The 27,346-nt window shown below is 42.3% G+C and overlaps 4 protein-coding genes and 2 long non-coding RNA genes across 10 annotated transcripts; 3 read left to right on the forward strand and 3 right to left on the reverse strand.

Annotated features, from left to right (window-relative positions):
• Window positions 1-225: 225 nt before the first annotated feature.
• Window positions 226-7,005, reverse strand: Cul3 (Cullin 3). Of its 4 annotated transcripts, none has more exons than NM_165111.3 (11): window positions 6,304-7,005; window positions 5,886-6,124; window positions 3,802-4,185; window positions 2,977-3,738; window positions 2,744-2,914; window positions 2,511-2,681; window positions 2,334-2,448; window positions 2,126-2,268; window positions 1,777-2,000; window positions 1,577-1,715; window positions 226-1,507 (listed from the first exon to the last, which is right to left on the reverse strand). In NM_165111.3, the coding sequence occupies exons 2-11, from the start codon at window positions 5,943-5,945 to the stop codon at window positions 1,355-1,357; spliced, it is 2,322 nt and encodes a 773-aa protein (NP_723908.2). In that variant the 5' UTR covers window positions 5,946-6,124; window positions 6,304-7,005; the 3' UTR covers window positions 226-1,354. The 4 variants fall into 4 exon arrangements, with proteins under 4 accessions (NP_723908.2, NP_523573.1, NP_723907.1 ...); NM_078849.3 differs by having other exon boundaries at window positions 1,010-1,507; window positions 6,815-7,005; NM_165110.2 differs by having other exon boundaries at window positions 1,010-1,507; window positions 6,184-6,609.
• Window positions 7,006-9,161: 2,156 nt separating this feature from the next.
• UK114 lies at window positions 9,162-10,072 on the reverse strand. Of its 2 annotated transcripts, none has more exons than NM_001273536.1 (3): window positions 9,903-10,072; window positions 9,601-9,830; window positions 9,162-9,371 (listed from the first exon to the last, which is right to left on the reverse strand). In NM_001273536.1, the coding sequence occupies exons 1-3, from the start codon at window positions 9,965-9,967 to the stop codon at window positions 9,250-9,252; spliced, it is 417 nt and encodes a 138-aa protein (NP_001260465.1). In that variant the 5' UTR covers window positions 9,968-10,072; the 3' UTR covers window positions 9,162-9,249. The 2 variants fall into 2 exon arrangements, with proteins under 2 accessions (NP_001260465.1, NP_609747.1); NM_135903.3 differs by having other exon boundaries at window positions 9,219-9,371.
• Window positions 10,073-12,777: 2,705 nt separating this feature from the next.
• lncRNA:CR43682 (long non-coding RNA:CR43682) lies at window positions 12,778-14,478 on the forward strand. Its single transcript, NR_073780.1, has 2 exons — window positions 12,778-12,845; window positions 13,892-14,478. It is a non-coding gene; the product is annotated as a long non-coding RNA:CR43682 (long non-coding RNA).
• A 530-nt stretch (window positions 14,479-15,008) lies between these two features.
• lncRNA:CR45349 (long non-coding RNA:CR45349) lies at window positions 15,009-15,430 on the forward strand. Its single transcript, NR_124276.1, has one exon. It is a non-coding gene; the product is annotated as a long non-coding RNA:CR45349 (long non-coding RNA).
• Window positions 15,431-19,980: 4,550 nt separating this feature from the next.
• Window positions 19,981-21,028, forward strand: CG15263 (uncharacterized protein). The gene has a single exon (NM_135904.3). It carries the CDS (start codon window positions 20,008-20,010, stop codon window positions 20,884-20,886), a length of 879 nt encoding a protein of 292 aa, NP_609748.1. The 5' UTR covers window positions 19,981-20,007; the 3' UTR covers window positions 20,887-21,028.
• Window positions 21,029-26,406: 5,378 nt separating this feature from the next.
• Window positions 26,407-27,220, reverse strand: CG15260 (uncharacterized protein). Its single transcript, NM_135905.3, has one exon. It carries the CDS (start codon window positions 27,152-27,154, stop codon window positions 26,462-26,464), a length of 693 nt encoding a protein of 230 aa, NP_609749.2. The 5' UTR covers window positions 27,155-27,220; the 3' UTR covers window positions 26,407-26,461.
• Window positions 27,221-27,346: the final 126 nt, after the last annotated feature.

The raw sequence follows: 27,346 nt of genomic DNA on the forward strand, positions 1-27,346 counted from the left end.
CGATATGGTCGTTCAACGCGGTTACACAATAGCTGGAAAAAAGCTGCAAAAACCATGAATTTTAAAGATTAAGAACTAAAAAATTTCGAATGATTCAGAGAATGATTATGCCAATCCTTAAGTCTTATTGCCCATCCCAAATTTTACACGATTAGCACAATATGTTGGGCACCAATTGAAAACAGTAGATTTTTTGCAGATTTAAATTGTTACCAAGTTCGTTTTATTGTACAGGCGAATAAAAGCATTTCATTGAAAATATTTTAAAATCCTTTTAAAAGATAGACAACAACTGTGTTAACGCTCATTATACGTTTTATTTATATCGATTTCTCTTTTATGTAAGAACAAAATTTATTTACAGTGTTTAGATCGCGTTTGCTTGCTTCCGTTTTCGTGCTTTCGGTTCGGCGTTAAATTGTTTTTCAAAATCAATTCTATGTGTGTCCTACTTAACTCAAATCCATTACAGAAGTGTTGCCTACATATGCCTGGAATCGATTCCCACATATCAACTAATAGATAAAACAACTTTTTCGTACAGATTATCATAATCACTTCACGTTGCTTTGGGCGTACACAAAAAATGAAGATAGAGGAATATGAATAGTCATTGCAATCCTTACGTTCTGTTCACACGCATCTCAAAACGTGGGATGAATGTTTTTATTTGGATTGAAACAGACGACGTATAAATGTACATCAAACGCTCTCTAAAATTCATAATTCATTTATAAATTTATTACTTTAGCTATATTTATAGTTATTAATATTTTCTTGCTTATATTTCTGTTGTTGCTTCTTTACCTTTTTACTCAGCTGCTTACAATTAGGGGCTGCATTATGCATTATTTCTCTTATCTTGCTTTGCGTACGATTCTTGTGGGTGGATGTGGTGTGTGTGGTTGTGGCTCTGAATGGGGTGGTGGTGGAGCAGGTGTGTATGTGGTTGTTTGGGCTTACTGCTATACACTTGTTATGCGCAAAGAAATGACCATAAACAGTAATTAGAGAATATCAAGAAATATATTAGAGGGATAATAATTATGGTGGTGCCTTATCCAATAGCATTTTTAACTGTTGAATTTTGAATGTCAGGCTTACAAAATGGGTTGCGAAACGAAATTTTACGATTCGGGGCGCACTAATTGATATATTTATGTATTCGGGTTATTGGCTGGCGGTCATCTATAATCGTGGTCAGTATCCGCCATATCAATGCCGCTCGTATGCTCAGGCCATTCCGTCCGAGCTGCAGATTGTGTTTTTCAGTTAGTGTGCAAGCCCTGGCGATTTGAAGATGAGTGTGTTCCGGATCCTGCTTAAGACGCTCCTGCTACTTTTTGTGGGCCGCTTAGGCCAAGTAGTTGTACACTTTGCGATCTTCCGGCGATCGTTGCAGATACTCGCGCTCGATTAGGCCCTCAATGCGCTTTTTGATAAACACGGGCGAGGGCAAGAAACGCGACTTTAGCTGCGACGTCACATCTGATACTAGCAAGTTGTGCTAAGAAAATAAAAACAGGAATCATGGTTAAATCACAATCCAACCAGATAGCAAACGTATAATACTTACAGCCAGACGCTTGCGGGCCTTCATTATGCGCACAATAGCCGCTTCGATCTCGTGCTTACGATCCTCGTCGACCTTTCCGCGCGTTTCCTTACGCTCTGGCTCTGATTCTCCCTTGGCGGCTACCGTTTGTATCTTCACCCTAAAATAGTTTCGATATTATTACCAGGCGCCGTTCTTTCGCACTGAAAGTAATATCTAACCTGTGGAACTTGGAGTTGAAGGCGTCGTTTACGTAAAACTCATCCGTGGGCTCAATGTCCTTAGTTTTCGTTTTAGAATTGCGTACTAACAAACGCTGAGCGGGTTTGCCCATGGACAACGATTGTAGTGCTCGGACGAGCTCCCGTTCCGGTATATCGGTCTCCTGGTGTATGTCATCGTAGGTGAGCACGTCGCGGTTATTAAACAGCAGTAGCACACACATCTAATTTTGGATTATGAAATACATGTTAAATGTTTAGTTAAATATTTTTTTCAGATCAATGAAATAAAGCTGCTTCTGCTAAATAAAATTCGGAGGTGTACGAACTAAAAGATATTTTAGCTTACCTGGTACGTGGACACTTGCAATATGTGCTTGCGTGTGGTGGTGGGCACCCCACAGCCGCTTGAACTGGAGCTGGGTGCATCTTTATCCTTTTCACTTTCAACTGCCTTGCGGCCATAAAACACAGCGTTGATATAGGCGGTTCCTATTCGAAGGGGAAGGCATAAATACAGTAGTTGCTTAAAAAAGAAGATCATTTAAGTAGCTAACCCATTTGTGGCTGTAACGTCAATTGACGTCCTGAGTGCTTATTTAGATAGAAGTTCTTGAAAATGTCAAAGGCTTCACGCGGAGCGGCGGGTATATTGCAGTTCGGAGTTGCTGTCTGTTACGGAAATTGAAGATAAGTTAACCTATTCACATAATTATGGAACAATTTAAGCTTACCTGTGTGGGCCAAAAACCAGTGGTTAGTATGCGTACCGTTAGCTCCACACCGCCAAGGGATAAATTGTTATTATTTACAAAGTTCTTAAACTCATCCATGATCGTATTGGAGACTGACATATCTTTAAACATGCCCTCTAGCTTCGAGGTGAATTGACAGCCGCATTCAGTCTGCAATAATAGAGATTAAAGCGATAAATAATTATGCTAAGATACCAAGTAACTTGACCTACCTTTAGTTTTGATATCATATTCTTCTCGAAATCATCAGAGACTGATTTGTTCAGCAGCAATCTCTTGGCTAAATGCGTCTTGTAATAGCGCTCAAAGACATCTTTCTCCAATAGGAAACGGAAGAGAACCATTGTCTTATCCAAGATGGACTCAATTTCCTGTTCGCTCATCTGTGGAAAAGTAATACACATTATTAATACATTTCAGAAAGCATATTGTAAATTCAACTCACTCCCTTGCCACCCTTTTTCAGTTTGTCATCGATGAATAGCGATAGATACTCCGGGGATTTGTTATTTAGGTTCAAGAAATGTTCAAAATCGGATGAGATGACGTTTTTGAATATGCGATCGTTGGCGAACGAGTGCACCAGAAACTGGTCGAAGCGGTCCTTGAGATCCAGCAAGTTCTGCACGAATGTTATGGGATTCGTGTTGCCGTTTTCTTCTTCCTTAACCAGCATGCGTCCTTGCTCTCGCAGATATGCCGACATTGTGTCCGCTATCACCTTGAGACCCTCCTCCTTCAGGCGCGAGAAAAGCTTATATGTGCAGGCCAGATCCTCGGTCTTTGAGTTCTTGATCATGTACACCACGCCCGAGTTCTCCATTTCAACAATGGGTCGCATGTGCTTTTTGATCAGCTCTTCTTCGACCACGCGCACAATGCGGGGCTCCGTATCCTTATCGAGATACAGCGCTGCCCGGGAAGATTCCTCCGTGATGCGCGCTTCCACTTTCTTGATGTAAACGCCAGCGTTGTTCTCGGCAAGAAAGTTCTGCGACTCGAATTTGTAAAACGCCGCCGATTGCGCAAGGAAGGGCTTTTCAAAGTCCTCTTCGTAGACAGTGCGCGAGTTAATCCCCAGGGTGATCAGCATACTGCAAGCATTCTTGATAGCCAGATGGTTAATGGCTTCGCCATGACGTTCCTCCATCACCATGCCCAGCAACTTCTCTCGCAGGGCCTTTTGAATCTCAGAATAGCGAACCACCTGGTAATGGAAAAAGCGATAAATATATTTCCAACGGAATAAATGCAATAAAGATATTCCTACCTGATCCCTGAACAAAATTAATCCCAAATTGTACACATTGTCTACCTCGCGCTGCTGCACATAAACTCTATCCATGTACATGAGTATGTCGCGGATCATCACCATAGATGTCTGGTGGTCTGTCCAGGCCTGGTTTAACTTGGGTAGGAAATTGCTGTGCAGAGCCTCCAGCACATCCGCCCGCACCTTGTGCTCCAGGTGTTCTGAGACGACCTCCCTCAGACCGTAATACAGTCTATTGCCGTGCTTATGCAGCACCATGTTGTACGCATTCCGGTAGAGTTGTTCAAACGATAGTCCGGAGTTGTTCTTTTTCTGTATCTCCTGGATAGCATTCTTTAAGCTGGCCCAAATGGTCTCCACGTACTTCTCGTCCATGGAGGCCTGGAAGAGAAATATAAGATTATTAATTTGGATAGTCAAGAACTTATTTCTCAGGGATTAAAACTTATAAATGCATAAGAGTGTAAGAGGGATATTAAGACTTTCGCTTGTTAGTAAGTTAACTAAAAGTTGAAATCCCTGTTTGGTTTTTATCAGATGGTAGGCTAACATTGAATGCCCTTCGCTTGTACTCCGGTAGCCAGAGTGGGTACTTCCGTGCTATTTCCTTAAAGCGTTTTTCTGTACTTTCTGCGCTCGCTGAAGCTGAGGTTGATGGCCCAGAGGTGGTTGCACTAGTTTCAGTTTTAACGACAGCTGGAGCAGCAGGAGCTGGAACTGGCATGGAAAGTGGCGTCGGCGTGAGCGGGTGGTTAGTATTAATTCTGTTATCAGCCCGAACTCTGCCACCGCTGGCGGCAAGGTGATAACTCCGCCGCGAGGCAGAAGCTAATCCCTGAGCGGACAATCGATTTTGGGACTGCTGGTGTTGCTGCATTGAGGAGGCGTTGGGCACATTGATGTTCATGCTTCGCGCCTGCTGTCCAAGAACGTTTTGCCTTGCAATCCGGCAAGGCACGGCAGAGTCCACATTACCGACAGTTGCGCCATTGAAGTTGTTGGAGCCGGCCACCATGCGATTGTGGTAGCGGCCGTTGGCGTTGAGGTTGTTCAGTGGCTCCGGCTGCTGTTGGCGGGGATCGCGGCCTTGCATGAGATTGCTACGCTGGTCCAGCTCACACGTCCTGTCCCGGTAGTGGCTCCTCTCTTCCTCGCTGAGTGCCAGAGAGCGAGGGGCTGGATAATAGCCCGCTGCTGAAGCCGGTGCCTGGCGAGACCGACTTTGGTTTAACGACTTAATGATGATAGCTTCAATGTCACATCCGCCGCGCGGTTCTGCTACACCTGGTCCGCTGCTCCTCCTCCTCCTCTGTGCTCCGTACTCCGGCCAGAGTTCTACTCGCGATTCGGGTCTCGCCCTTCACCCTGCTCTCCACATACAGGTGTTCACAGTCTTTTTGTGTGTGTTGTTGGTCAACAATAATTTCTCGAAAACTACGATTGAATTCGTTGTAACTTAAAAACTAAAATGTGTGTTGAAAATTCCCCTGGCCCCGGTTGGTGTTTTGATGTTTTTATTTGTTTTTGATTTTTGGTGTTTGCTTTTCATGTCGCCTGACATTTTGTGGGGAGAAATGTTTGGTGTCGCCTAACCGGTGAATTTGCTAATTGTTTTATAAAAATTATCTAACTCTTAATACCCGCAAATGGCATTATCTTATCGAAACATTTTGCAAGTTCATGATGCGATCGACAGATTTTTCGCTGCAACTCTCATCTCAACTGCAAAGCGAGTAAGGGGCTTTTCAAATGAGTATATCTCGTTTTTTAAATTCGTTTGCAAATTGCACTCAACCTTTTCAAACGCTTAATCTTAAAAATTTGAAGATCATTGTTTTTTGAACCAAAGAAATGGCATAATCTGGGATTATACAACTTGCTGTGGACAGCAAGCTCTTTCTTCATAGTGATTTCTTGGATTTGAGCTTAAAATGAAAATGTTTTTACAGTTTGTGGTTTAAACTTGTATTAGTTCCGGGTTGTCAGATAATAGATAATCTCATATTAGTTCGCTCTTAGCAATATTACACGATTAAGAGTGTGTATCGTGGTTTTAACGATGCTCCAATGTGGGTTCTTACCGGAAAGGCCCGAATGCGCATTTTGCCCTCCTTCTTGGGAGGATTTCCCCGCAGATTCATGCTTTGCAAGCGTCGGCACTGCTCCTCCACTTTATTGGCGGTTCGGACTCCGGAGCAGGGAGCTGCAAGAAGAGCAGGTGCTTCTCCGACTTTTCCGATGACGGAACCTGCTTTCCTCGGCGGCAATCAATGGTTAACACAACAAGAACACAGTTAACCTGGGTTATCCTTGGTTTATCCTGAAAGATAAGGAGAGGTGAATGGATTAGTTCTATCACAGATCTCCCAGCATGTTTACGCTACAATCCGCGTAGGGTGGTGCCGAGATGAGCATTCTGGTTTCGTATATTTGTGCAAACATTCCACGCAAATGTTAGGGTGTCAAGCGCGATGTACACAAGCAGACGTGTGTACGTACATATGTATATATATGCCCGTGTGTGTATGTCTATTTGGGGAAGCGGCTGGTTTTATTCGCGAATAGTTTGCAATTGCGGATATGTCCCGGGATACCAATCCGCCGTACTGCGTCGTCACTTCCTTTGTCGCCGCCTATATCGCAGATATCGGATATATGTGCATGTACATTGATTCGCTGGCCCATCCGATCTCTCCGCGTAAAAGAAACGGTGAAAAAAACTCACACGGCGACAATATAATTGTTATGTACATATACGTGCAATTAATACAAGAACCGTTGTTTTCGCACGCACTTCCAACCGATGATCGATAAATATACGTCCCAGGGAAGTGCATTCAATTGCTAGACGTTATCGAGCCAATGCTTCTATTTTCACTTTGTTGCTTTCTTTATTTTCTTAACGATTCTTCTATTTCACTTTGTCATGGAAAAGACGGGTTACATATGTGTGTGCGTGTGGGTGCCTGCCCGTCTCACGGTCTACGCTTGTGTGCGTATGTTTTTGTACCTGGCCTTTTGAAACGGCTTTCCACGTCGCTTTCGCACAATTTTTACTATTTCAAAATGTATTTTACCGGTGCGAATGCATTAGTAAAGTCACTACTATTATTTAGCTTGATTTGTTGCTGTTTTCAACGTTTACTTGCATTTCATATTGATTGTAGGTTTTAATAGCGATGGGCGACAAAAGTAGCATTGTTGTTGTTTTTCGAGGCGAATGGTGATAGCTATCGATAGTACTTTTCCATCGATAGTGTCAAAACCAGTTGCTCTCAACTTTATGATAAATAAAACCAGTAAAGTTAACAGGAAAGGAACTGACTTTGCATCGCACGCAACTTAAGAAAATATGTAGTTACTTTTTATTTTATTTGTTAAAGGAATATAAATATTAAATATAAAAATTAAAAGGAAAGTAACTGACTTCTTAGTACGCTTGCATCACAAGCAGAACCAGAAGAATTATTGTCACTAATTATTGATTTCTTTATTTATATAAATTAATTTTTATTTGGTAAAGATTTTATGTTCATAAATTTTGAATTTTTAAAGTACATAACATTTCCAAATATATATTTAAATTGTCTTATGTATATAATATTTTATCATAATTTATATAACATTTTTTTCCCATGTCTAGCTAACAGTGTTGCAAAATTCGTGTTGCTCTCTGTGAATGGTAGTATTTCAAAACGAAAGCCCTAAAAGTATGCTATATTTTTAAGTACGCACTGGACTTCAAATTTCAGTTAGTCCATTTCAAAAGTTTGTAATACAGATAAAAATAGTTAACTATAACTATGTAGGTGACAAAAACACAAATGATTTTGAAATAGTAGTGCTTTTTGAGATTTCAGAATAATTCTTGGAATATGAACGCACAATTTTATCGATAAACGCATGTTAAAAAGTTTAGGAGTTTTATAAAATAAGCCGTTTAATATCTACCTTACATCGTATCTGGGAAATTCCCGCTCTGACTGCGAGAGTGAAAGCTTTGCTGAAGAACTAATTACCCTGCGACAAGGTCTCGGCATTCGGTTAATAATTTAATTATGACAACTTGCAACAGGCGAAAAACAGATGTAAACGGATATCCAGCGATGGCTACCGCATGTGGCTTTCTTAATTGCCCATCGATGCCCACTGCCTTTAGTACTCCCTTGGTTGATAAGCAAAATGGCAAAAATGTGCCACAGAATTGCGAGTTTAATTTGGGCATAAACCTTTGAGCCGTGCGTGTAAATTATGCGCACTTTCACCGATCGGAGGAGCCCTTTGCGGCTTCATTTGTCGTGCGTCGAAATTAATTAGCCGCAGTTCAAGTTCCCTTCTGCGTAGGTGTTCCTCCGATGTCGTCAGCTCAGCCGTATTTATTACCATTTATGCACGACTGTCTGTTTGGCTGATGCGCCGCGAATTAATTACACTATGGGGCACAGTCAAATCAACATGAATGTTGCACGCTGCGGGTGCGGGTGCATCTGCGAATACAGCAGTATCACAATGTTGCTGAAAAATGAATGGTTACCTGGGCTGGTGTAGTTGGGGCAATAGTCGCGGCCATATAACCACATAAGCACCGCATAATCGTGCCTCATCGCAACCACTCATATTCACACCAGGCACTCGCTGCAACAAGGACAATAAATCATCGAAAGGCAGCCGTGTGCAGACAAATTCACTGAAATTTAAATAAAAATCAAAACAAATGCTAGACAAAACACGAGTCCGGGAGTCGGAGTCCGTAAAAGGCGAAAAGAGCCTGAAAGGCAGCCGCATCAATATGGAGCATACACTGTAAACAATTAGGGGTGGCAACAGAAGTGGTAGATACACGTTTAACTGCATTGCAAATCAAAACTTTATTTGATGGCCAATACTTACGCTGCTTATTTATGCTGGTTTTCTAATCAATTTAAGGTAAGCACTAATATATTTCTGCAGTGTATGGGCAATGTCCTACAACAGCAACAACAGCTCAAAGTCGGCATTATGAATAACTTTTAAATTTGAATGTGAAATAATCGCTTTGTCTGCGCGGGCTACCGTTAGCAACATGCTGCTGTTGCAAGTGTTGCTGGAGCTGCAGTGGCTGCTGTTGCTGCCAGTGATTTATGCAGCAACATTTGATGAAATATAATACAAAAGGCGCACAGCAGCCGCAGCAACAACAAAGATAAATTGCCGCACGCTAAATTGTAAGCTATATAAGGTTTAAATGCAAAGTGTGTTGTCCGTAGCCTGTTGCACGTTGCATGTTGCATGCTGTTGCTCGCCGCTTGGCTGCTGCATGTTGCAACAAATGTTGCTCGGCATTTATGGCTTCATTTGACAACAGTATTGAAATCACTACGTTTTCCAGCACTTTTCCTACGCTTTTTTTTTTATTCATTTGGTTCTACTTTTCTACTTTTCTCACAATTTATTAGACATTAGTTGCTATTGCACGGTTTTCGTCTCCACAGATCCGGTCAAGGCAATGCACTCGATCTCCACCAGAGCATCCATGGGCAGCTTGGCCACCTGGAAACAGCTGCGGGCCGGGAAATCCTTATTGAACACTGAAACGGCAGATAAGGAGACATAAAGCATATAGTTGTTTTTGGAAATATAGCATAGCTGCCATAAAGTGTTTACAGTTAACAATAAATGGGCGATAAGGCGCTAACGATGCCGATTGCCTTATCAGGCGATTGCGATCAAAAGGCCGGTGTATACAGTAGGTATTGCATTATAAACGACCCTTATAAATAGTGCTTAGTATTCACAAGCCATATGCCTAGTACTTACCCCGCTTGTAGACCTCATTGACTGCCCCGAAATCGTTGAGATCCTTCAAGAACACTGTGTTCTTGATGACTTTGTCCACTCCGGAATCGGCCGCCTTTAGAACAGCCTCCAGATTCTCCAATGCCTTCTGCGCTTGTTCAGTGGGTCCTCCAGGAACCAGTTTCATGGTGTCCTTGTCCAGACCCAGACATCCGGACACATACACAGTACGATCGGCCACCACAGCCTGGCTACATAATTGTAAATCACAATGAAATAGAAGGTGTGTCCAGCAGCTTTTACAGGTACAATTGTTTTCTTACTTGTAGGGAGCCACTGGCTTGGCAGCATTTGCAGTGCTGATAAGTTTCCTCACAATCGTCGACATTTTGATCTCGAAATACGATACTATATAAGTGGCAAGAACAAGCAAAGTCAATTGCAGCTGCTAAAAGTGAACTGATCGAAAGCTTTGACTTGCGTTCAACAAGTGACTTTTGTTATCAGCTTTTGCTTTTCACAAGCTCATTCGCTTTTTCCCGCGCAAACAGGTGCCATCAGCTGATTTGATGAACAGCTGTTCAATGGATCTGTTATCATAATGTTAATATAATGTCAAATATAATGCTCATTCTGTTGCAAATGTAAAATATTGGGTAATATAATGGAAAAAATTATATTAATGGGTGAATTGCGAATGCAAAAAACGCTTATTCCACATAGCTTAGATATTTGTTTCATTTTTGCTTTGCGTGAAACCTGGCAGTATTATTAATACATTAAGTTAACTCAGCTTCTTTAATATCTTAATTAACATATTTTTTTTGGAATTTATAATTCCCGACCTGCGGAAATTTGGGTCGCACCCGCTTTCTCTAGCTGGCGAATTTTTTTTTTTTGGCCAGCCGATATTTGATTTAACGCCAAGAAAAATGCATGCCATGTCACTTAGCCACGCCCATCTGAGCCGCCCCGACTAATTATTTATTATTTGGCAATTGCTGTCTGTCAGTCGCTGTCAGCCGGGCCAAAAAGGCAAAAAAAGAAAGCCTGGCCAAAAGGTTCCCGTTTCAGAATCTTTACGCATGCCAAAAGTACCGAAAAAAAATGGAAAAACACTCTGTAATTATATGAAGAAGATGGGCCAGATCCTGAAATGTGGCAAAGGGTCTTAATCCCAGACTGAAAGCTGCACCCAACCCCAACTGCATGCAGCATGCAGCATGCAGCGTAGGTGCAACCTCAGAGCAAAGAGAACACGCCCAACAAAACGCCGCCTTAAGATTGATTGCAGACGCTTTGTTGTTTCTGTAGCTCGAGCACTGAAAAAAACACAGATTATATCCTTAAAAGGTTTTGCTAAAAAATTTTCTCTTGTAAGTAAGATATAATGCATAACATATCCTTCAGAAAGCTTCTTTTGTGGATGAACTCTTTTAAGATATATATATTTTTTACGGTGCATTTGCGATGGTGCAGCCATCCCACGAAGTTGCAACGGATTGCTGAAAGAAATTTCTTTCGGCTGGCTCTGCCCGAAGCATTTTGATGTCGCATTTTAGTGCATTAATTACTTTATGATCCACTTTATGGGCATAAAATATGCATGTTCCAAAATCGGGGTAAAAGCAATTTCCAAGAGGCATCTTCGTGGGTGTTGCAGTGCTTGGTTTTTTGGTTTTTCTCTCTTTTGAGAGTCAACAAAATCAACATTGATATTAATTAGCCGCAGCCCGGTATTGATTTATACACACAATTTACTTTGTTTAATGATGGCCCCTGGCCTGGGCAAACAATTTTACATTAAATGCTTTAATAAATAAAGCTCTAAATAAGCCAAACGGCAACGAGAAGATGCCATATAATTACCGGCCCAATAACAAATTGCCCCTGAGTTGCAGCAATGCAAAGGTGTGCATTAAGAAAGGGCCGCACCAGAACCAGATTTTGAGCTCCATCTCAAACCCTCAAGGATACCAGAACACTGCAGATATGGGAGCAAGTTGCTCGATATTTATGGCACTTGTTGGAGGAGTTGCAATGTGCCAATCCCATGTCGATGTTATTGCAGGTGCGGATTTTAGACTTAAGGAGGGTAAATGTTTCTTTTAAGGTTCAAAAACCTCACTAAAGGTTAAATAAAAACGTAGTTAAATATATTTGTTAAGCAAGTAACAAGGCAAGTTTGCTTATCAAAGCTTTTAAGATTCATTTGACAACTTTAAGATACTTTTTTTTGCCGAAACTCATAGAACTATCATTAGCTTGAAAGAAGAGACCGCACCTGAAAAACAAAAGATTCTCCAGTTGCGATCCAATCAACTTTCCCTTTCCACTTGACATACTCCTGCAGATGGCTCCCCATCATTTTGTGGCTGCCATTTTTTATTGGCTCAAATAACTTCATTTGTTTAAGGCTTTATTGGAGCGCCGCTGGCTAAAAACGATGCTGGGACAGGTCTCTCCATGGCGCAAATTACAACGATTTCTCAGACGACCAAGGAGCTGCGGCTACCGTCACTTGCCCGGTTGGTCTGGTTATTGGATACTCTATAATTTGCATGTGATTTTTATGGCTTGCTCGATTTTCATGCTAAGTTATTTGATTTTAATTTGCTGCGTAATTGCCGGGCATCGACGTCAGTTGTTTGGCCAGAGGAGGCAGGAGGAGCTGCGCCAACTGGTAGCCACGTTGTCTAGGTGCACCTTCCTGCCCATTAACCGGCAGATTTATGTTTATGGCACTATTGACGCGACTAATCCCAAACACCATCATGTTGGGCTACTCAATTTCTTGGAATTGGAATGGAGGCAGTTTATCCAAAAGTGGGTGGACCGAATCGAAACTCAAGGACGATCCGTGAAGAAACTCACCCAGTAATTAGCGGGGTAATTGCAAGGGAGCCAAAAATGAAATATATGCGCTATATTTTAGTCTAACCAATGAGGATTTGTGCTCTTAATGATGTTTGAATCTGTCGTAAACGGAAAAATACACTGCACTTTCAAGCAGCTTATATAAGAAAACTGATCATATATAAATAAGCCTAAAGGTTGAAAGCCACTGAAATTGCATCTTGATTTATTCGCTCATTAAAAAATTTAAAGCCCAGTGGAGTTAATAAGCATATTTAATGATTTTCTAATACCTTGCACCTTGCCTTTTCCTTCACGATATAATATTTAGTAGTCAGTTTTATTATTATTATCTTCAAATATAGTGCTATAAGATACACAAATAAACCAGGCCATAAACAATTGTTAATGTGAGTGCTATTGCTTGTGTATTTCCCAGCCGCATTGCTACCTTTCCATTGGCTTTTTACCAACTCATTTCGAGTTCCGTTCATATCCACAACGCCCACGTTGAATGATCTGTCAGAGGTGCCTCTCTACCGGCTTTAATTACCGTCCCCATTCCGCCACCCATTTTGCTCCGATCTCTGGCGATGCAATGGGCCAAAAACTCCACAGGATATGACCAATGGAGCAATGGAGTTGACATGCAACTGCCAAAAACGCTGCTCAGGAAAATGTTACTTGGTCGCGCAAGTGAAAATTGCACTTATAGTCGTAGTGTGTGTGTGTGGTGCGCTGCATTTTCGTTAATTTGCAATGCAAAATAGCTGCACGATCCACGGCCGATCCAAATCCACGGGCCGGGGCACACGCCCTAAACGCCACAAATGAAAACTAATGATTTTCACTTTATAACTGCAATGGTTGCGAGGGCAAGGTGGAGTTGGCTCACGCAAAACTTGCCGCACGGAAGCGAATGGGATTGCGGGCTATGGGTTGAGTTGCTCTGGGCTTGCATGGAAAATTTGAAATTTAATCGCTGGCAATTAATTTCGTCCAAATGCAGTGAAAAGCGTTTCACAGAAGCGTGCGGGCGGGCGGGGGGTGGTGTGTAGGGGCGTAGTGGGTGGGGCTAGGACTGGCGCCCCCACAGTTGCAGCAGCTGCACCGCCCGCTGAGCGTCGAGGTGGGTCAGTCGCATGTCCACCTGTATCGATTGGGAGCAGCAGCCGCCACGGGAGCAGATGCACTGCAAAAGAAACTACATGACATTCAAGTTAATTCACAAAGATTTTATTATATATTATCTAAAAATCAGGGGAAGATTGAAAACATCTTTCCTATATAACCAAAATATATTTGATAAGGTATTAACTCTAATTTAACATGTTATACTAATATCGCTTATATATCATGTATATATTTAGCTGATGCTTCAAAATTGAACTAAAGCTATTCTTATTTCTTTAAACTACCTGTCAAATTTCATTGAATTGAATTGAATTTTTCCAAGGTGCACCCCAGCTCAGTTGGAGCGGCATCTGTGTGGTCCACGGTGTACATCGGATCTCCAGTCCTGTGGCTTAGACTCAAGCCCAGCTCGATGACAAACGAACGTTCAGCATCCAGTGCTCGGCACCGGACATTCAACATTCGCATTCAACATTCGGCATCCAACATTCAACATTCAACATCCAGCGCATTCGACATTTGGCAAGTGGTCAACCGCTCAACGTCGCAGTCGGTGGGCAGGAAAATTGAAAAATTAACAAGTATGAAATGTGCAATTAAAGTGGGCTAGTCCCGTCCCGTCCCCCACATTACCTACCCAGCTACCCACCTACCAGTGGGGTAATTCGAGACCCTAGATCTCCTCCTCAAACTCCCTCGGAAGTCTAGGAAAGTGAGGATGACAACGACTGGGACAACGATGTCTACACCTGAGCTGCAGGAACCAGGAGCAAGAGGCGAATTATTAATCTACTTTTAATTGCAGCCACCCGGAGGAGCTTCTTAGCAGAAGGAACTAGGTACTTGTTGTGGCACTTAGCTCCACCCCGAGATCAGGCACCATTGATTAATGTGCGCCAATTGTGAAATAAATGTTTGTGTGTCGGAATCTTCGGCTGCTGGCTCCTCTTGCTACCTAATTGAATTATTGGCAGGGGCAAATTTGTGGCAGACACATATTCATATTCACATTCACGTACGCGCTCCGCAAAGTGGGCGTGTCAGCCTGCCTTATTGATTGTTGTTTGCTCAAAGGCGGAGTGGGTTTTTAACCACTAATAATATTGGGACAGGAGGAGCGTGGAGACGCGTGGCGAGATGGGAAATCTGCGAAAAGATTTTAAACGATTTTAAAGAAATTTTCTGTAGCTCTGGAATTTCAGAATAATTATAAATATACACTATTTTTGTTACTCAGTTCATATGGTACTAAAGGTAATATAAATTCATAACAAATAGATTGCCCAACTGATTCGAGGAGCAAGTAAAAATATGTTGCCGCATCACGTGTGCCCCACCTGGGTGAAAACCATTTGTCGTACCACGTACCAGCCCAACAGGCAACTGATTGCATCACATGACCCAGTTCGATCATATTTTCGAACACAAATATTGACTTATTTTTTGCCATTTTACTGGATTTTCACCCACTTTGCCTTTGGCCTCGACATGATCTCGTCCGGCAAAGTGGCACACTTGGAGTCGTAGTTGCAGTTTTCCAACTGGGAAATGCAATTGCAGCAAATTGGCCAGCAAAAAAAAAGGCAACATGGCAAAAACAACCACAATAAGCAACAATGTACAACGAGGTCAGACTAGGGCGATGGCGTCGATGTCGATGGGTCCATGGGATGCGAGTCGCCAGTTGTTGCTCCTCCTGGCCATGTTCTCCCTAATGTCAACTCATATTGTCCGCGGTGGGAGGAAGGCGGTGCTGGCGGTTTTGGCCTACTTGGCGGCCAAAAAGCAGACACACTGAGAAAATATTTCATTGTGATATAATTATATATTTGAGGTAAAATACTTGGTTACCCTTCGCTTGAAGTTCAACTATAACCATAACCACAATAAAGCCAAGAGAATGTGACTTAAATTCTCAAGTGCATCAAGCGAAAAAAATTGCGTTTTCATTCGCATTGCCGGAGGTGGTGTCACTGAACAAACAGACACCAACTTTGCGCATTCGGTTCTCCTCTTCTCAATTTGGCAGTCTTGGCCAAAATGCTATAAACTTGGCCATAAACACAACAATTGAACGGGCCGCCGCTGAAGGACAGAACAAATGTATATTTCGGATGGATGCGAGTATTCAGGGCGTTGCCGGAGCTGTTGTTGAGCTGTGGCCCCCGGTCATGGAACTCATCCCCGCCCAACTCCCCCTCGATGACCAATTGATAACAGCCGAAATAAAGGGAAACTCGATGCTCCGAAGGCGACATGCATCTGCAGTTGGGCCCAAGTATCTGCACTCCGCCTTCGCCAGCCTCTTGTAGCTGTCACTGGGTGCAGAAAAAGAAAACGACGGAAAAAATTCATTAAATTGAAAAAAGGGTACCAAGTGCAAAAGGTTACAGGTAGAGCCGGCACACAAAAAACAAACGAACCGAGAAAAGGTATAAAAACAAAACACAATAAGCGAAATGAAGTAAGCGCGAAAATTATTGCCTCGATGTCGAAGGATTTCATGCTCTTACCAAGAGAATTTAGAAAATTGAATTATTTTTTGTGCAACAGAAATTTGTTGTTTGTTATGTTGAAAGTAAAGTCATTTAAAACTGCGATTTTTTAAATATACCAACCATTACCAACCATATAACTGCAATTGTAAGCCCGATTCGAGTTGGCCAAAAGCATCAAAATCAGCAGCAGTGAAAAGAAACACCAACGAAACCGAGAAATAAATCTGACAAAAGTTTTTCAGTCGCAGCTTTGACTTTAGAATGGCCCGATGTCCGATGATGAAGTGATTTCCAGGGGCGGGGGCGCTGGCTTTTTCCCAAGGGGTGAAGACTCAGACGGTCTGCAGCTGGAGGGGGGGGGGACTTGCAACTTGAAGCCGGTGGAGCGACTTTAATGCGCACGCGCTGCCTGCCACTTAACGAGCGGCGGCCACAAGGAAAGAAAGCTCCTGCTGCCTTCGAGGGCGTTGTAAGATCTCCTCGACGGCTGCAGGAAAAAAATCCAAAAAAAAGGGAAAAAGAGGTGACAAAGTCACGAAATTCTTGTCAATTTTCAACTACAGACCAATTTGTTTGTCTTCTCCCGGTTGCAACAAAACAGGAGGAAAACCAAAACAAAAAAAAAAAAAAACGAACCGCAAGGAAACTAGGAAAAAAGCATCGTGACAAATCAAGCTACCAAAATTGGAAGCCAACTCCGCGGCTAGAAGAGTCTGGAGTTGGGTGCCCCGGGGCAATCGACCCATATTAATAACTTTTTCCCAGCCCAATTCTTCTCTCCAGCTGCCTCAGTTTTCCGCACAGTTTTCTCACATGGCCGATTTTGGTCGGCCATAAAGCCAAATGAAATCGTCTTGGCTAAGTGATTTCCCCAGTTCCCGGCCATATATAGCCGATTGATTGCTCCACTAAGCGACGATTCTTGCCCAAGGCGGCAAAACACTCTTGGATCTTCGATGTGCTATTATTGGGTTCAAACCATATCAAACAAAATAATTTGTGCAACACTTGCGGCACAATAAATTTCAATTACAAACGATCTAAGGCGCTTTTACTGCCACCAGAATTTGATTTTGATGTAATGGTTACTGCTCAAGTGTGGGAGGTGTGAATGTATATGGATTTTTCTTGACCAAATATGGCTAAAACCACTGTTGTTGGGCCCAGATTTCACAAATAAATATTTGCCATTTTTTGTACACAGGAAAATAAACTAAGATAATGCTGTATTGGTTTTAATATATATAAAATTTCACATCGTTAATACTAAATATAAATACCACGCGCATCGAAATTATAATATTTGTTTTAAGCGATTTTTAAACACCTGCTTACATATTTTTTTGCAGTGTTCATTGCAATTGCTTGAGTGAAATATTTTTTTTAGAAAGTCCCCAATTGATCTCATAGAGGCTTCCACTTCGCGGGGAACATGAAAAATCAATCATGTCAGGATGGGAATAAGATGTTGACAACGGGCCAGATCAAAAGCCGGATCGGAAACATTATGGCCACATTGTGTAAGCTAGCTTGGCTAGCCAGAAATGCGTAACGAATTTATGTACCCAGATGGGGATGACAAATCCACCAAATCCGATCCAATTCTGAGCACATATCACAGCGGCGACCACACCCGAGCTCCCAATCCCAGTCGGCCCACTTGATCCTGGCTGGAAAACTGCGAGCGCCACATGTTCGTGCCTTGTTTTGATTTACTCTGGCGGTTGGTTTATTTATAGACGCCTCCAACGGGCCTCCTGTTGCGTCATCTGGGGCGGCGGCGGTGGGTGGCTCGCGGCTCACAACTCTCGATCTCGAAACCACCACCCAGCTGCCCCTCATGGAAAAACCTTTGTTGCTGTTGCTTTTGTTGCTTTTTAATTTGGCAAATTTATACACACCACGCGGCCACCAGAAGTTCGCCAAGTCGGTTGTTTCTGGTCGGCAATTGGTTTATGGTGCCCAGCACAGTGGAAATAATGTGCAGGAAAATATTTACACAGGTATGAAGATGAAAGGAAAATGTTATAATTTAATTATAATACATGAAGGCATTAAAGAAAAATTATATCAATTTGATTTAATTTTTATTCTTTAGATATGTGGGCATAAGAAACTATATTTTTTGTTTCATTTCGCACCACTGTACTGGCAGTTGATTCATTCAGCCAAAAAACCGTTTCCAATCCGGACCACCCACTGTCTTAAATTTCAGCAAATCCACTCGGAAACCGAGACAAGACTCTTGACTCGCACTGGGCATATTTATCAAATTGTGCAGAGCAAAAAGGAAATCGCAACAGATGCTAAACAAATGTCGGCTTAATTAATAGATTTATTGGTTTTGTCTTGCATATTACAGCGGCGAAAAATTGTTAACGAATTAATCCTTTCAAGGCGTGCAAATTGCATGGCATTACTCATACGCCCCGATGTGCCCCCGAATCCACTAATGAGCCACCGGCTGTTCGCCTCCCTCGGGTCAATAAAAATGGATAAAAACTGCATTGGCCGTTGCCAAATAAGGTGGGTCCAACTCGCGGGCGCATCTCTTGCGGATATTTAAAATTTATGTAAGCCACCGAAAGGTTTTGTGCCAGTTCCAGCGAACAGCGGGCAAAAAGAGCAGCCATTCAACCATTCAGCCATTGAGCCACTCGTAGACCAGGCCAAAACTGTGGGTCGCGTTCCGCCTGAATCTTCGACAGACAACACATGTTCGGCCTGCGCCTCCTTTGCTGGCTGGGCACAGCTTGCGTTTATCATGCCACAGTCAAAATGATGATGACGATGGTGGCGGATGACTATGGATTCTGCGCTGCGCCAAAAAAAATCCAACGAATATTGTTTTCATCCACTCGGGTATAAACTTCATTTGTTTAGACTCTTAGTAATTGCACTGGATATTTCTTTATAATTAATTGTGGTAATATTTATGAGACAGCTTAAAAGTAAACTCAGCTAAGCTTAATATTCACTTGATATATTCCTAAAATTAGAGTCCACTGATAGAGACCAAATCTGACAGTCCAAATAGGTTGCTTTGTATAGTTAGTTTTTGTATATTTAAGAAACCTTTAACTCCAATGGAATTTCTTCCAGTTGAGTTTCACTCGGCTACTGTTCTTTGGTTCTCTGGTCTAGGGTCTGGCACTTCCACTTCAACTGCAACTGCAACTGCAACTGCTACTGTGCGCAAAACTGTCAAAAAGCGACTGGTCGCATGGCCTGAACTCCATGTGGGCTTGATTTAGTGCTACGTTCTCTGACTGCTGATGCCGAGGCTAAAGATTTGGGATGGGGATCGGGATGAGGACGATCGGTGGGACCGCTGAGTTATGACTTGAACTCTGTAGCTTTGCCCATGACTTCGGTTTGTGGACCTTGATCTGGGTGGAATTTAGCGGCCCAGCTGTTTGTGGGTCAATATCAGTTTAAGTGCCAGTTTTAACGCCGTAAAACTGAAGCTTTCATAACTATCAGCGCAAAAGCCTAAGACCTTCTTTGCTAACTGTATTGATTATTATTTGCCAATTGAGTAATCAGCATTATCAGTTATGTTGGCTGTTCATTAAAGGGCACTCGAAGAGCAATATTGAGTATTTGCATTAAATATCAATTACAGTAGTTATTAGCAAGAGAAAACTTGTATATATTGATTAAACTTTTGTAATAGAAGTTCCTTAGAAGCGATATTTTGAACGGGAATTTAATACCCAGAGGGCTTTTAAGTTGAAAATGAAATGAAAAACAGCAAGAATTTTATTTTATACTGGAAAGAAGTTATACTTTATGAGTTTTGTAACAATTATTACCTCTTATCATTCAATTTCGCAATTCGAAATTCTGTTTATCATTTAGTAAATAAACACTCAATTGATCTCATATATAAAGAGGGTTGATCAAGCTGCAAATAGACACAAGTGAATCGAATTTCATAATGGCTGCATTTACAAAATATTCCTTAGCTTTCCTAGTTTTGGCATACTGCTTTACCGTAGTTCCGGCTAAGCATCCAAGTCGCCAGGAAGCGGAGGAGAATATGTCCAAGTTCATGAGTGTCCTTCGGCAAGAGCAATTAAGTGCCGGCTCACCTCGATTCAATGATGTCCTGGGCAACGCCAGGGCCATTGTCGAATACCAGGACAAAGGATTCATTGGAATTCGAGGCATTTTCCAGTGGATGACCAGTCCGAATCCTCGCAACGATGGCGTCTATAACTTTATGCAGTTCTTCGCCGATGAATCAAGTGGATATATAGGTATTCAAAACTACGACAAGAGCTCCAAGTTCACGGTTCTGTTTTCAATTTGGGATGCATCGGATGCATTTCCGGGTGATGATTTCGCCTGCGAGACCTTTGGAGGCGAGGGCGTCGGTTATAAGTGCTATAACAGCACTTTCCCACTGATCAGCAATGCCATATACTATCTCGATGTAGAGATCGAGGGTTCCACCTTCAGGGGTTATATCTCGGATCCGCAGGAGAATCTCGACAGTGTGACCAGCACCCAGGTTAATCGTCATTTGATTGGCGAGATCATCACTCCGCACGAAAAGCTAACGAATCTTATACCATTTGGATACTACAACGAGAACTATCGCGATAGGGACACCTGTAGGGAGGCCTTTGAACTGGTCACCGTCAACCAGGCACCGCATCAATATACTAAGTATGGTCATGCCAACACCAAGTTCACCGAGGCCTATCTCTACAACTCGGAGTGCGAGGTCGAGAATATTTTGGTGGCTCTAACGGCGGACAAGAAGAGCACCATTTACTTCACCAGACCCACTGATCTGAATCTATACAATTGAGCATCCAAAAATACTGGATTGGAGTATCAACTTATTTATTTATAAGCTGTTGTTTTTATATATTAAAGTAGTTTAAGGCGCGATTATTATTACATTTGTTTATTAAAATTATACAATTTCAAAGACCTTGTATGTAGAAACCAAGTCTAAATATTTTCGTTGTTAATACTTATCACCAAAATCTTTGTTGATTCTCAGCTTAACTTTCAGAACTCCTGTAGATCTTTGGATTTTTCTGTAAAAGCCAGGCAAACTAGTTACTCGACAAAATCAGAGTGCCTGTTGGTTTTCAGGAAACTTGTCTAGACTGCTCCCGTTTCTGCTCATTAAGACCAATCCCCTGACTGGATGCGTTTTTAGCATGTCCTACGCAGTCCGGCACTAACTTTTTATTGTCTGTGCGGGCAGGCGGACAAAAAGTGGACGAGGAGCGAAAAAAATAAATGAACTGTCCCATTGTCTTCTGGGATTAGGGCTACCGGTGCTCGGCTATGGCTTCTCAGCTCAGTCCTGGAGCTTCTGCGCCGATGGTGGGTGATAAATGTTGAGAAGCTAGCGGCGGCACTGGCGCAGACTCCATTGAAATTAGTTATTCACGCGGATCGTTTAAGGCAATCCAACACCAGAAGGCAGAAACTTGGTAGCTGCCTGCTGTTCTATGGTTGCATTTATTTTGGATACCCCTTAATAATGGAGATGAATGGGTGGCAGAGTATTAAAGAAATAATAATTTAATATATGAATAAGATACATGAAAGTATTGTTCTTTTAAAAATGCGTATATCATTTTCTTAATGTAATGTGGAGTTTCCCTTTGGGGAAAAATAATAGTGCCAAAATTGGATTGCTAAATACCCTTGCATACTTTTTGGATATAAATTATTTCTTAGGGGATGGTATCAAATGAAATCAGTTTCGATTTAAGCACCTTTAATTCTACTTCCTTTTTATCATCCTGGTTATAACATTTGAATATATAGTACGCTCCAGATTTAAGAACACTAGGTATCCGAGAGTCGAAAACGCGATGAGATGTGCCACGTTTTTTTTGTTGGCCATTGCTCTTGGTCATGGCTTGTCAGTGATGGCTCCTCGGCTACCGCTTTTGTTTTAATGATCGTGCCCGGGATGCTCATTTACCGCTGCTGTTGGCCAACTGCAGGCAGCAAACGGGATGACTCCTTGGCTTTGTGTCTCTTATCAGTGCAACATTTTGCATGTTGGCCAGGAAAGCGCAGTGGCCACGGCCACGTCCTCCTGCTGGAGCTTAAGCATTTGTCACAGTCCTTCCCCGCCGTTGAAATAAGGCCCTGGCCATACACACACTTAACATGTGTCTTTTTATGTATGCTTTTAGCCAGTTTTATCGCCGGCTTTCGGCTACTGCGGCGCTGCAACGTAGCTGCAGATCCCCACCTCGAATGGCTCATTTCCTCGAGCGGCCAACAACAACGGTAATTAACCTGTGCATGTTAATGAACTTCAAACTGCAAACTCCTACTCCACTGCACTGTCAAAAAAAAATAGTAAGTTAATGTTAAGATATTTGAGCAACATTTAAAATTACACAGAAAGGTAGACAATTCTGTGTTAAAAATTAGGAAATCATAGATATGGTGTAATGAATGAAAAAGTGATTGTATTATTATTAAGAATAATATTATTATTTATAAAATATGATTTATTGGTACTCCGGTGTATTCCCGACTTGACTTTGAGATCAATTTGTAAAAGGCATTTCCCTTTAACAGATCTAGATCTTCATCACACGTTAGGAACATTTTTTAAAATTACTTTCGTTCACTTTATTGGATTACTTAAAGCTTCAAAAACTAAAAATTTTAAACTATTATTTTTAAGCAAATATACCTGGCATTTATGATCGTCGACATATTTTGCCCAGTGCATCCCGACCAACTGTCCCCAGTTTATGTAGATTTTTGTCTTCTCTCCTCACGTTGGCGCTAATGCAAATGTGAAAAGGCATTTTGTGAGCCAAAATGAGGTTGTTGTCGTGCCACTGACAATCTAATTAGAATACAAAATGCTTTTAGAGGCAACTGCAACTTTGGCTTGAGCTCTTGCTCCTTAGCTTCATGCCCAGTGGGTCTTCAGTGGGTTTCAAGTTCATGGTGTTGACATATGTAGCTGGTGGTTGGATAACCCCGACAAAATATATATCCCCTTCGTCTCAAACCCTATGGTTGAATAACATTTTGACAGCACCTTCAGCGAGATTTGATTTCACCGACTAGGACATTATTGTGATGAGATGGCGGCTGCTCGGGAAAGTCAGTGTCACTTGATGGCCGCGATTGGGATGCAGCCATCGAGGAACTGCGGTTCAAAATTGTCAACTTGTATTCATAATGAGTGGAAAGTTTGGCAGGCAGTTGAGTAATATTGCAGATAGATTATCTACGGTCTAAATGGAAAATTAAGTCGGATTAGCGATTCAAGTGAAGTGCACATAAGTTTACCAGTGTCGTCTGTCTTTAACCTTTGGTCTTAGTTTGTTTTACTTTAGTTTAAACAAACTTAGCTTAGCACTATTATATTGAGTTTGTTAAATTAAGCCAATTAGATTTTGAATTTTTCCAGTATTGCTAAGAATATCTTTTATCAGAAGAATAGCTTCCTCGAAAGCAATTTTCCCTCAACCTTAAATGAATCATGCGTCACGTAGCTTACCCCATCTGCTCCACCTTGTACAACAAGTTTCAACTTTGAACTTTAACAATTGATTCGATGTGCCCACTCATGGCTGCCCAAGTGGTTTTTTGTACCAGGAACTGACATCACATTGTATGTGTATACATACTTGAAGTATGGATGGAGGTGGAGCAGGAGGAGATCACAGCACGTGCAGGGAGTCAACAAGGCAGACAGACACACATATTGGGCTAATTAAGCAGATTTCAAATGAAAGCCAACAAAGAAGAGATTCGATCGTGGGCCAAGCGACACCACCTGGAGCTGAATCTTTAGAGATGGAGATGGGGTTGGAGAGGGACCGTGGAGCACCCACAGAGATCGGAGCACCCATGGCACGCGATAATCAATCAAAAACCATTAAAGCCAAGCGTTTCAGTCGAGACAAAGACAATCAGTGCGGAGTAGAAAGCATTTCGCTGGAAAGAAAAGGCGTAGAAAATAAGGGGCAGACGCGGCGGGTGGGTGTGGCCAAATCAAATATGCGTCAAGACAAGTTAAAGATCAAAATCAAGATCAAATAGAGCACAAGATCAACTACGTCGGGGGAGGTGGGGGAGGAACAGCAGTTGCAGCAAGATGATTGACAGAATTAGAATAGGAAATCGTGAGCGTTGCGGGGGAGTCCCCTCTTTACGATTACGAGTATTATTAAATGACCCAATTGCGGCTAAACGGCTTTTTGTTTGGGCCAAGAAAAGTGAATGGAGAAGAATGTCGCCTGTCTGGGCTTCGGTTGCAGTACCTCCTGCCTTCCCCCCCTGGCCAAATGTCGCTCAGAGTTGGCAAATGCAAATTAAAGCCCACCACAACACATCGACTTCCCAGTGTGCAACTTTCTAAATGAAATTCCAATCGCACTAGGTCCAACTTCTCCTGCCCCTTCTATTTTCCTTCATGCTTTTCCGCTCATGTGTGCGCAAAATTAAAGAAATAATTTCGAGTAAAAATATAACAGCTGATTGTCACCTGGCAGGCGAGAAAAACTGTAGAGCCTTCGTGGGTCTGGCTAAATCAAAGACTTGACATCGCGAGCTCCTTTCTAAAAACGTTTCTGCTAATTTACATCGACAAATGCAGCTGGCGTACTAAATTTGGGACTACATAGGTAAAATATTATAAACTTTTGTAATTAACTTCAAAAAAAAAAATGCTCTATCAGTTCACAACAATAAGATTTTCTTGCTTATCACCTCTTATTTCTGATTAGCTAAGTCACCCAAAAAGTATCCATAAGATTCTTTTTTTTTTAACGCATTTTGTTTGTGATCGCCCTTTACCAATATTTTTCGCCCTGTGTATAATTTATCCACCAATTGTCTCCCCAGTGGGCTCAATTAGAGACGCATTCGCAAATTGCATTGCACTTTTATTGTCACCACTCGCGAGAAGTGTCTTGGATTTGAGTTTGAGCTTGAGTGCGGTGGCATTTTGTCGCGACGCCTGCGACGGTGTCTGGATCCCATCATCAGTCACTCCTGGACAGTCCGGGTCCAAGTAATTGCCCCCGACATGCTCCGGCGGCAGTCCGAGCCCCAACCACTTGTAGGCATTTTGTTTGACTTGGATTATCGCTAAGTGCATGGGTTTAACATTCCGCGGATGTCCAACTAAACGACGGATTAAGCGGCACCACTTGTCGGTTTGTTGTTCAGGTCGATCCCGACCTTGCATTGCAGGAAATTATTGAAAATTAAAGTTTTTCTAAATTAAGCTGAATATGTGTAAGCAATTTACAAGGTTTACCAATGTAACATGTAGTTTTTAAACACTATTCATTAATATTATATTCTTGGTCAGCCATGGATGTCTTTTTAGCTGGAAAACTAAACTATGGTAACACATTGTAACCTTTCTACTCCACTTTTAAAATGATGTACTGATCATTTTGGTCTCCTTTCGCGGCTTATTCAAAATAATTCAGCCACAGCAACAGTTTAAGGCCAATCTGTTCAGCACATTCACACTACGCTCATGATCCCCGTAAACGGAGTACCCGCATCCCATGCCAAGTGCCCATTAAACCGCATATATAAATCACCATTAATTTGACAGTGGATTTTTACATAACTCAGGCCAACAGGTGAAAGCGAAAAGCGCACAGCTGCCGGCGGACAGTGGAGAGATCATGGTGTGTCATGGAAAACTCGCCACTTGCACTCGTGGAAATTGACTGGTCTCCCCGAAGACCCTGCTCCTGCTCCTGCTCCACCGCCTCATCCACCACCTGGAGGAAGAAGGAGGAGGAGGCTGGCATGCAAAATCGAATTGTGTGCTAATATTTGGCCAAAATGCAAAGAGCCCGCGGTTATCGCTGCACCACGAACATGACGAAGTGACTCCAGATGGGGAAGTTTTCAATGCTGCCGCTGCAGTAATAAAAATCATTACTTTCCAGCCCAAATTGGCAAATGTTGGCAGCGGGAGAATGCGAATGCAGGATTTTCGCCTGATCGACATGCAATGTCAGGGAAATTGCTGTCAAATGGGTAAAAGTTGCAGCAACACTATGGAAAAAATCAGCGATTTTGGTGAAAATGATGATGGCAAATTATGAAAGGGAAAAATACTAAAGATACGCATTTAACAATAACTTATTCTAATATTTATTTTCTTGAGCGAACTTAGTGAAATGGGATCTTAAACCTTCGAGGGAGATGCCATAGAAGAAAGCTAACATTGGTATGAAAAAACTGTGCCGTAGCAAAACATGGCTTTTGTTTTAGCCCTAACCGCAGATAGATGTCCCAGCTAAAAGCTTTTCCCGAAAAATTCCGAACGCCGATACCCCCATAACCACCAACACATGACAGGCACAATTTCTCAATTTTATTTAGGAGGCAAGCAAAGAAATCTTTTACTTTCACTGACGACGCACATTCTTGAAGCGCCGCTCGGCCTCCGTGGAGCTGCTCTGGAAATTCTGCATCCAATCCTCATCCGAATATTGATGCCGCCAATGGCACAATTGGGAGTTCAATTCCTTTCGCTGGTTGAGAAACAGTGAGGTGCGTGACTTGGGCACGACTATCATATTGGTCAGATGCATCTGCATGTCGCGGTACAACTGCCCCTTGCGATTGCGTTTGTCCAGCGACTGCTCCCCTCGCAGATGCAGATCGTTGGAGGAATTGATGAGTCTCAGGTCCGAGCTCGACTTAAGGATCAACGATAGATCGGATTGAGAGCGCTTTAAGCCATATGACCCGCTCGTGCAGGGCTCCTCATTCTGATTGATTGGTTTAGGTATCAACTTGCGCAGTTCTTGCACTTCCGCCGCCAAGAAATCCAGGCGTGCCTCAAGTCTGGTCAGTACCTCACTGGGTGTCAGTTCTGAAACGGGAGTGGTCGCCACAATGGGTCCATCGGCAAATCCATCAGTGCGTTGCCTCGCATCCGATGGCAAGAATTGGGGGGAACTGGTTGCCGCATATAGTCCTCTGTTATCACCCACTTGTTCTGCCTCTATATAATGCCCAGGTGGTGTGTGATACTCATTCCGGTGGGTCATTATGTCACTTAATAAGTCTGCTGAAAGTGGCACAATTCGCTTCATTCCGGAGGATTTTACTTTACTTTTAATTTGGAAACAAACTAGTTGAATTATATCTGAATACACATGATATGGCAAAAAAACCTTTGATTTTTGATTGAAAGGGAAATGGACACTGTGCAGTGTTATATATATTAGTTCAGAGAATTGTATGCATAGTTTTTTGGTAATTGTAAATTTGCAGAAGTATATAAA

This window comes from Drosophila melanogaster, chromosome 2L (genome assembly GCF_000001215.4).
Source record: "Drosophila melanogaster chromosome 2L".
Lineage (NCBI taxonomy): Eukaryota > Metazoa > Arthropoda > Insecta > Diptera > Drosophilidae > Drosophila > Drosophila melanogaster.